At 41.2% G+C, this 9,796-nt stretch overlaps 2 protein-coding genes across 2 annotated transcripts in view; one reads left to right on the top strand and one right to left on the bottom strand.

Annotated features, from left to right (window-relative positions):
* Positions 1-2,975, top strand: part of celsr2 (cadherin, EGF LAG seven-pass G-type receptor 2) — a gene marked incomplete in the record, with an annotated part of 78,513 nt that extends 75,538 nt beyond the window's left edge. The window contains 6 exon segments of the mRNA XM_014006337.1: positions 216-346; positions 430-515; positions 598-762; positions 1,567-1,773; positions 1,864-2,077; positions 2,673-2,975. Coding sequence (XP_013861791.1) covers positions 216-346; positions 430-515; positions 598-762; positions 1,567-1,773; positions 1,864-2,077; positions 2,673-2,679 — 810 coding nt within the window.
* Positions 2,976-3,792: 817 nt separating this feature from the next.
* dstyk (dual serine/threonine and tyrosine protein kinase) overlaps positions 3,793-9,796 on the bottom strand; it is a 25,467-nt gene continuing 19,463 nt past the window's right edge. The window contains exons 8-14 of the mRNA XM_014006338.1: positions 7,464-7,593; positions 6,438-6,594; positions 6,077-6,209; positions 5,880-5,993; positions 5,142-5,256; positions 4,829-4,963; positions 3,793-4,369 (exon numbers count right to left, since the gene is read on the bottom strand). Coding sequence (XP_013861792.1) covers positions 4,179-4,369; positions 4,829-4,963; positions 5,142-5,256; positions 5,880-5,993; positions 6,077-6,209; positions 6,438-6,594; positions 7,464-7,593 — 975 coding nt within the window. The 3' untranslated portion in view covers positions 3,793-4,178. The remainder of the gene's footprint in view (positions 4,370-4,828; positions 4,964-5,141; positions 5,257-5,879; positions 5,994-6,076; positions 6,210-6,437; positions 6,595-7,463; positions 7,594-9,796) is intronic.

Raw genomic sequence — 9,796 nt, 5'->3', positions numbered from 1 at the left:
GCTCTGTTGTCAACATGTACAGTAATGGGAAATCCAGAGTCTCTGTTTAGCGTTAGCCGTTAGCTTCACCAGCCGATCACACGGTCACTTGGTTTCTGAGCACTCCAGCTGTTCTATATAAACTCCTTGTTCAGGACACGTCTGCCTCTATCTGACCAGAAATTGTTTCTCATTTTAAGTTTTTAAAACCCTTTCCCTTCCATCTGTATTTTCAGAACTATAAGTGCAACACAAACTACATGGACGGCAGGTTGTATCACCTCCCGTTTGGTGGATCCAGCGCGTCTCTGAACGGCACCATGCAGAGCGGGAAGAGCCAGCAGAGCTACGTGCCATTRGCTCTCAGGTGAGGGAGTCGTTTTAACATGAGCTAAACGTTTGTTTTTAACATTCAGACATCAGTGAACTGTGTTCTCTGTTCTCGTTCAGGGATGACGGATTAAACACCAGCCAGGCGCACATCGCTCTGAACGACCACACGTCGCTCTTCCACGAAACGAAGGAGCACATGGACGGTACCGCCGCCACCTCGTCTTGTTTTTTCCACCTGCTCCACCCAGATTCTGTCATCTAAACCCTGTCTCCGTCTGTCCACAGATCCCGACAGCGACTCGGACAGCGACCTGTCTCTGGAGGACGACCAGAGCGGCTCCTACGCCTCCACGCACTCCTCTGACAGCGAGGACGTGGAGGGTCCCCTTCCACCGGAGGAATGCTGGGAAAACCTGGCGTCCAACGGTGTTAAGAGGCCTCCGCCACACGGTAACCATCTGCTTTGTTTAGAGTGTATCAACGTCTGGTTTTATTTTAACCCTCAGCCTTTTGAGTCTCTGTGTTTCCTAAAACTCACACTGAAAATATTAATGCACCTAAAGATCTGAAGTAAAACTGCTTCTTTAATTAAAGTTAGTTTAGAACCTTTTAATGCCAAAGTGAGTCACAGATTGAAGCAACACATATTACTATATTATATTATGTTATATTATATTATGTTATATTATATTATATTATATTAATAATAATGGTAATATATAAGTATTTCACTCTTCTGAGTTTAACCATGTTTCCTTCAACAACTTGGAGAAATGACGCCATCCAGTGGGACATTCTGACATTACAGTAAGCTGCTTTATGATGAAACTTTCAGAAAGTAATAATTAGAGGTACATCTACAGCTGATCAACCTTTAGGCTGCTGCAGCGAGCTGACTTTAGCAAATAAAAATTAACACAACTCAATCAGTTTGGCAGATATTTAAGACTGATACCTGTTGTTTTTATTAACACCTGAAGATCACATCAACCAGGAAAAATAATTTTAAAGAGTTGTGGTGCGTGACTCAAAAGTCTCAGGACACCCTTTTGTTTTGATCCTATATGGCAGCTTTCACGATAGAGGCCGTTCTCTGGACATACCCTAAAGATAGGCCAAATTTTCYAAATTTCCTTTTGATTCTATAAAAAAAAYATGTCCTGTGGCTTTTGACTCACCCTTTATTTACAGACTTTTAATCTGTCCCACTCTGAGCTGCATCGTCTCATTTCTCTACTCTTCTGTGTCTCTCAGACAACAGTTTGGGCACGGCGCTCTGGCCTGTAGAGTACTCAGCAGGGGTTGGTGACAGCGACCTGGCAGGTGGAGACAGAGGGAGGATGGAGGCTCCTGAACCGCTCCTCGGTCGTAACGTTCGGTCGTTATCAGACGACAGACTGCAGGAGTCTGCGACGATGCTGCTGCCTGCTCTACCAAACTTCAGCTCTCATCCTCACAAAGGTTCAAAAACAAACACGTTTTTTAACCCAACAGAGATTACAAACATCTTTTTTTTTTACATCAGCAGCTTCCTGTTTTTATTCTGTCCAGGGATCCTGAAGAAGAAGCAACTCTCTCCGATCGTAGAGAGGAACAGCCTCCGCCGCGTCCACAACCAGCTGAGTGAAAGCGGTCCGGGCACYGCGCCTCCGCAGGGATCCTCCTCCGGCGAGGACCGAGTCAAACCGGACCCGCCCGATCGGCTGAACGGCTTGGCGCTGAGCATCAAGGCGGGGACGGTGGACGGCGACTCGTCGGGGTCAGAGTGAGTATCGGCTCTTGCATGATTCAAAGGGGGCGGGGCTTGTGTGTTTTTTCTGCTCGTCTCCGTCTCTCCCGGTGTTTTAGTGTCCGTGTCTGATTACAGTCCGTGCTGTCCTCAGTCTTCATGTCTCGTCTCATGACATCAGCCTGGTTTATTCCTCTCAGAATTTACTTTATTTTACAAATGTTATTGTTGAAAACGAGCTCCAAACGTAGATTTCTCCTGTATTTATTCCTCATTAGGTCAAATTAACAGGAAGTAAAAATCTTTTAGAGACTAATCGAATCTTTCTGCCTTTTTTTCTCTTTTCAAAAACAATCATAGATTTTTGTTTTTTAGTTTTATCCCATGAAGCTCTGATCCTCAATCGATCAGGATCACAGCTTCAGACTGGTTTTAGCCACACCCCCTCCCCAACACCCCCCTCTGTGTTTTATCCATCATCATTTCCATTTACCTTGTACTCCCTCTTGTGTTGGGCTGCCGCCTCCTCCTCCTCCTCCTCCTCCTCCTCCTCTTCACATCACCCTGTTTTCCCAGCAGCCACTGCAGCAGCTCCATGTGACCTCGCTGACGGAGGGGTGTGTCTTTGCAGGTCATAGGTCCTCCCTCCTCAACAGTCAGCGCCGACCAGGAGCACCAGACCTCCTCATCAACAAGAAGAAATGAGGAGTTTGTCGTCCTCTGAAGGAGTGTGTGTGTTTGTGTGTTTGTTCATACGTGTGCCAAACTTCAGGAGTCACACAGAACAAGTCTCCCTTTAAAGAAATTGTTTTGTTTACATACTTGAAGAAATGCACTTTTTTTTTTAAATCTACTGCCCAGATTTTTTTTTCAGGATTTTTATATATTTTTGCGAACTGTGGGGGAAATGGTTTTTTTTTTTTTTTTTTTTTTTGGGTGGCTCATTTCAAAATGTTCAGGGAAATTTCCTTTTTGTTTTTATCTGTGTGAAAACGTTTCGTGACGTGTCGCCGGGTCGAGGAGGTCGGACTCGCATCGCCTAGTGACGTCTGAAAAAGTCAAAGAGAGTGGCGACTGATCCAGTTTGGGTCACTCGCAGACGCCAGGACTCGTCTGAACTGAACTTGAAAGCAGGAGGACTTGGCCCGTTAAGGGAAGCTCCATATAAGCTACGTCTCATCACCGTCCACTGGAATAATAACTTTTTTTTTTTACAGACGCACTTGTTTCTCATATCTGAGGGATAAAAACATTTGAGTTCAGTGACTAAACGGCTGTATTTTATAGAATAGAGGCAGATGTTTTTTGTAAAAAAATTTAAATAAAGGAAAATTGGTGCAGATTTGTGCTGTAATTTTGAGCTGTAATCATTTTTTTTTACTGTACAGAGCAGCCTGGATATGAACTGAGAACATATCTGTAAATGTGGATAGAAAAACTGATGTGATGTTTGCTGATGCCATTTTTTTTACAGATCATTTATTGTATAAATACATCCCATAATAAGTCAGTCATGGTGTTATAACACCGACGTCCAAACAACGAATGTCTCTTTTACTCCACAGCTCCTGTTTTTACCAATTAAACTGTTTTCTATCAATTCTGCTTCACTTTTTTTTTTCAGTTCCAAACATAACATTTCAAAAACGTCTTTTAGATAAATATATTTACTGTGATAAGTTGTAATTTCTTTATATTTTACCTGCCATCCTTTAATCCGTTGATTTTAATCATGTTTATGACACGGTGGATTTGTTGTAACAGATCATTTTATTAAAAAAGATGTTTTGAATACACACAGACACGTTCAGTTTAAATACAATCTAAAATTAATCTCATATATTTATATATTTTTTATAATACTGTGAATGCACTACTCTTTAAAACAAAGTTTGCTTCTAGTAACATTTCTACGACAAAAGTAGCAATTAGCGCTGCAGCTACCAGACAAGCATAGTGTGGAGTTTGTATACAAGTACACAAAGCACAAACAATAAAACACACATATTTGCACACGCCTGGCGTCGTTCAGCTCCTCATAAATTAAAGTGAATCAAACGGCGACGAGCAAAACGTCGATCGCCCTCTCCTGTTGGTCCGAACGGTTCTCCTGTTCGTTAGTTCGTGGGGAGTGTTTTCAGCTGGAGTCGTCKAGGCTGCTGCTTTTCTGCTCCGAGCCGCCGCCACCGCACAGTCGCTCCATGATGCTCTGCAGGCTGGGCTGCACGATGCCGAGCAGCGGTCGCAGGGAGGGGTCGCCGTTCCAGCACGCCTCCATCAGCTGCCAGCATTCCTCGTCGAAGGCCGGCTGTCGCTCCGGTCTGGAACCTGAAAGGGATGAGGGGACAGAAGTGAGTCCCTGATGGAGAAGGGTCCACAGGAAGGGCCTGATGGATGAACTCTTCCTGAGCTAAAAGTGAACTAGGTTTTGTGGAGTCGTCTAACCGAAGAAGTCCTCTAAATCAAACACTGAACATAAATCTATCGTCCCACCTGAACCCCACCAGCAGGGGGCAGTGTTGCTGTAAAACTCATTTAAACCCAAAAGTTAGAATTTTAAGATTTCTCGTGAGAAACTTAAACTTTGAGTGAAAAGTGATTAAAATCCTGCATTAAACGAGGCTTTGGATGAATTGTTGCGACTTCTTGTAAGAACAGATGTTATCAGAATCTGCTTGGATTAAAAACTCTTCTGTTATAAAAACMAATGAATCTTATCCGTTAGTCCACAAACACAGGAGAATTAGTTTGCATTCTTTTTGAGGGCAACCTTTTTTTTATTTTTACCTTTTTTAACATTATTCCAGAGTTGGTCCTTGCTGGAGCACTTCTCAAAGGCTTCTGGGAGTTTAACTGAACCGGTGCAGAGGTACCAGAACAGGATCCCAAAGGCGTAAACGTCGACAGAGTTATCGTATTTTCCTGTCAGGACAAACGTCACAGAAGAGTTTGTTACAATGCACTTCCACCTCTTGATTAAACATTACAAATGCATCACATAATGATGTTAGATAGTTGCTTTAACTAAATAAAAAAAACGTTATGTCACATTTGAGCTGTTTTTCATTAAAGCGATTAAACAGATTGACTGAGCTCAGACCTGTAAACAGCTCCGGGGCCATGTGGATGGGAGTTCCTACGATGCTGCCGGACATCATGGCCTCTGGTTTACAGAAGCCGAGGTCGGTGATCTTCGCTCGGTTCTGTTTGTCCAACTTAAAGAGAAATAAAAGTTTAAAAAAAAGAAAGACAAGAGAAGTACTTTGGGTTGCATATGTGTGAACAAAAAGACAAGCAATAGATCAAAATATTTCTAAAACATTTGACCATTCAGCATGATAAACTCAAGACAAACCAGTCTCTGCTGACAGTCGGGTTTTAGTTGTTTCATTATTGTTTAAATCAGTTAGACTTTAGTTATCATTTCTTTAATTTGCAACTTTCTTTTTTGAATTTGTTTTGTGACTAGTTCATCAAAATCAATGTTTGTTTTTATGTTTGAGTTTCATCATTTACATAAAAATATTTGGTATTTTTCTGTTAGGTGTAAATATTTAAAMTTGTACATTTTAAGTTTATTTATCTGAAATGTTCACCTTTTATGCAATGTTTACAAAAAAATAACTGAAAACATGTTAACTCATATAAATTGAAAGGGAAGAAGAGTTTTGTTCAGGATTAAGTAAGTTTCCTGTAGGGACAAATGTCGCCCCCTGGTGGTCAGGAGAAAGAATGCAGGTTTAAGCTGCTGCTTTATATTTTGGTCTCATGTTGAATCTTTCTTTAAAGCTAAATGTTTCTAAATAAGTAGCTTCATGTGCAGTTGTTCTGAACTCACCAGAACATTTTTCAGTTTGATGTCTCGGTGAACCAGACCCTGACTGTGCAGGAAGCGGATCCCCTCCACCACGTCCAGAGCGATCTGAAGTCTCTCCCTCAGCGACAAACCGGCCTGGCAGAGAGGCACGGGACAAAACCTGAACTCAAGTCGGGTTTTTATATACGAAAGAACAAGTTGGGTTGTTTTCTAACCACCTTCAGCCCCGTGTACAGGTCTCGATGCAGCCGCTCCATGATGAGCAGCACGGCGATGCTGGAGCCGCCGCCGTACGTGTGATCGATGACAGAACCGTGCAGGTTGACGAGCCGCTCGTGTTTGGGCAGAGACCTGAGGCGACACACGGGGAGGAACCTCACCTTATTAAACACTTCACTTACTTTCAGCAAATTAAAACAGACACCGAAGAGCCTGAAGCATCAACAATCCAAACTATTCTTTTCTTATCATCAGTGGAGTTCACACGACAAAACGTACAGCTCTTCTTCTAAAACCACCGTGTCATGTTTCTCCCGCACGCAGCTATGAGTGACGAGCGGGGGGGTTCTGCTGACTCACCGTGTGTAGTGAAACTCTAACGCCAGGTCATTCCAGTGTTTATCGTCAGGTGGAACCACGGACTTCAGGGCGCAGGGGTAGTGTCCGCCCCAGCTGTCACACAGGTACACTACCCCGTACTGACCCCGACCCAACTCAGGTCCGAGCTTCGGCTTGCCTGGGAGGAAACTCAAGATTACTCTGCAGGTTCTAAAAGTTGTGCCATTATCTCAAATAAATGTCAGTTTTTCTTAAAGGGGCYATGTCATGTAAAATCAACTCTTTTGAACTTATATCATGTTATAATGTTACACTCTCATAAAAAAAKCACCTAGCTCTGACTCATTCATGCATGTTTGAGAAATCCTGCAGCATTTTCAGGCAGCCATGCTGAGGAGCGAAACGACAGGTGGGGACCAGAAACGCCTCTGGGACGTGTCTTTAAGCCGAACTTCCTCATCATGGAGCACACCTCCTCACACCTCACACACCCCGCCCATGACTCCTGCAGGCTCTCAGCAGTGACAAAGCAAACGAGTGAAACTGTCTGTTGCTCTTAACACTACTGCTCACTCAGTGAAGCTCTTTTCAGATTAAAAATACCTTTGAGGAAATGTATTTTCAGATGCCAAGTAAACMGCATCATYSCSCCYCACCCCCCCCCCCCCCCCGCACTGAAATGGGCGGGACAGAAGCGGAAGGTGGTTCTTTGTTTAAGGTTCTTAAAGAGACAGAGGCCAATTTCAAGGCGCTTAGAAGAGGAAGTGATGAGAAGATGTTTATTTTTTATTTAAACATAAAAACAGCATTTTAATAAAAACTAAAGGTGACATTGATATTTTATTATGGTATAGTATTTAAATGTATGCCTGAGAAACACATAACATTGCCCCTTTAATGAAAACAGCGAGATCTAAATGTTTGCATCCAAGACTTTATTTAACCAAATGTAAAGTCCTGACGTAAACAAAATTTGTGTGATTTCTGGGCATTTATAAAAGTTTCCCCGCTCTCGGAGAACAATGGGAGAGTTCGGTGATGACTCACCGTGCAACAACACATCCCTCAGGGAGCGGCTCTCTAACGACAGGCGAGCCAGGCGAGGGGCGTGGTCTTTCCTGACACGCAGCCACAGGTCCTCGGTCCGCTCCAGTCGGCCCGTGTGGCCCTCCTCCAGCTGCAGAAACACACAACGTCTCATGTTCAGCGTTAGATCCACTCAAAGTCACCGTCTCTGGAAAAGTTCTRGTGATTCTGGTAAATTAAGAAGTCTGTTTTGTTGAATGAGGAGTTTCTTTTTCAGTTTGTTTTATAAAATACAATTTAAAATTCAAGAATTAATAAACACGTTTCAAAATGCTATCAGTTGTAATTTAATCAATTATTTAAAACAATCTATCATTACAGTTCCAGGAAATAGATGGAACCAAAACATTTTACGCCGTTTAAATTATCCTAACTGAGCAGAAGCTTGTTTATTTGATTTTATTATTTTTATCCCTTATTTTTATTTCCAAACGTACTTTATAGCAGGAAGTTCTCAAGGTCTGAAGGTCTGAGTTCATTAATCAAACTGGTCGCTCCAAAAGGTCCTGATCTACCCAGAGTTTCTCCTCGGTCCGTTTCATTTTTCATACCGGAGCACAACAGGAAGCAGACGCCCTGTGGCCCAGTGTAAATATTTATTTATTCTATTCAGGGACTGGAGTGAAAAAGGATTATATTTATTTTCTTAWAAAAGGAAAATTGAAACAGTTTAACATCGTCTGTTTTCAAGCTGGTCCAGTTGTTCGTTTGAGGAGTGATTCAGAGTGAAATAAAAGAAAAACTCGTGCTCGATGGAGCGTGAAAGCAGCCGTATGATCAACAACAACGAGGCAGATTTACAGCCATAACCTGGAGACAGAAAACCGTTAAAAACAAACTATTCCTCTGAGGAGTTCCTCTCAGCTGTGTCCAAAACAAACATTTCAAATTAATCAGTTTATCTGAAAATATGAAATCAGATGAAACGTTTTCAGGCAGCAGGAGTCACGAACAGAAGTCAAACTGAATTCCTTTCATACGTTAGCGTTTGTGGAAAACAAAGATCACTTTATCTGACCCAGATTTGAAAACTCTTTCACACTGTTGGGTTTAGATAAGAGCTTTTTAAAACTAAATCTGACGCTCCGACTCTTTGCATTCACAGCATACTTTGAATTTTTTTTTGTTAAACAACCCTTTTCTTTAAAGAAATAAGCAGAAAATTGTTTTTATCTCAGACATATGTTTATATAAGCTACAAACCAGACTGTGAAATCTTTCAGCTGCTCATTCTCTTTGCTTTACGGCACTCAGGCAACAAGACTAATTAATAACTAAATGGAACGAGTCTAATTATATCCACAGAAAACTTTATCATCTAACTTCTTTAAGATTGTCTCAGCTTAATGCTGCATTTGTGTTGCCGTATGTTGAATAAAGATCAAGGTGAAGTGGAGGCGGTCCGCTCCGTTGTGTGTTTATTATCATTAACACAATCTGAACCAGTTTATCTGGATGGTGAAAGGAGAAAAGATTACATTTTCCTGAACTCTGAGCTGCACAGACGTTTAACTCCAACYTTCCCTGAAGCCACAGATGCAAAAAGCTTCAGGTCACCTGACAGGAAATCAAAGCCACAGTAGATTCTCTCAGAACATCTGAGAAAKCAACCAATTCTTTTAAGAAAGTTTATCTTTTTTACTTGTTAATGATTTTAGGGCTGCAACTGACGATTATTTTAATAATCGATTAATCTGTCGATTATTTTTTCGATTAATCGATTAATTGGCCAAATCATTAATTACATGAATATGAGTAGATATAAATTTATTTCATTCCTGTACAAATTAAGGATGCAAGTTATTGATTAATGAATTAATCTGAAGTTGATTTATCCTATAGATTGACTAACAATTGATAGGCAGCCATTTTCTTAAAAACAGGAGTTTTCTCTTGAATCAAAAGGGTCTTTCCATAAAATGAAGGACTTTTTTTTATAATCTCCTGAATTAAAAAACAGAAGCACATCATAAATATCTTAATTTATTTTGCCAAATGTATTAAATACTGACTGAAAAAAATGTGTATTTCTCATACATGAAACATAACAGAAACTTAATAGGTTGCTGAATGAGGAAAATAGATTAAAGGGCCAATATTATGTGTTTCTCAGGCATACATTTAAATACTATACTATAATAAAGTATCTATGTCACCTTTAGTTGTTATTAAAATGCTGTTTTTATGTTTAAATAGAAAATAACTTATCTTCTCATCATTTCCTCTTCCAAAACGCCTTGAAATTGGCCTCTGTCTCTTTAAGAACCACCTTCTGCTTCTGTTTCGCCCATTTC

The sequence above is a fragment of the Austrofundulus limnaeus genome, unplaced genomic scaffold (assembly GCF_001266775.1).
Source record: "Austrofundulus limnaeus strain Quisiro unplaced genomic scaffold, Austrofundulus_limnaeus-1.0 Scaffold35, whole genome shotgun sequence".
Taxonomy (NCBI): Eukaryota; Metazoa; Chordata; class Actinopteri; order Cyprinodontiformes; family Rivulidae; genus Austrofundulus; species Austrofundulus limnaeus.
Note: the sequence above shows the minus strand (reverse complement) of the source record. Positions and strands in the feature narration are given on the sequence as shown.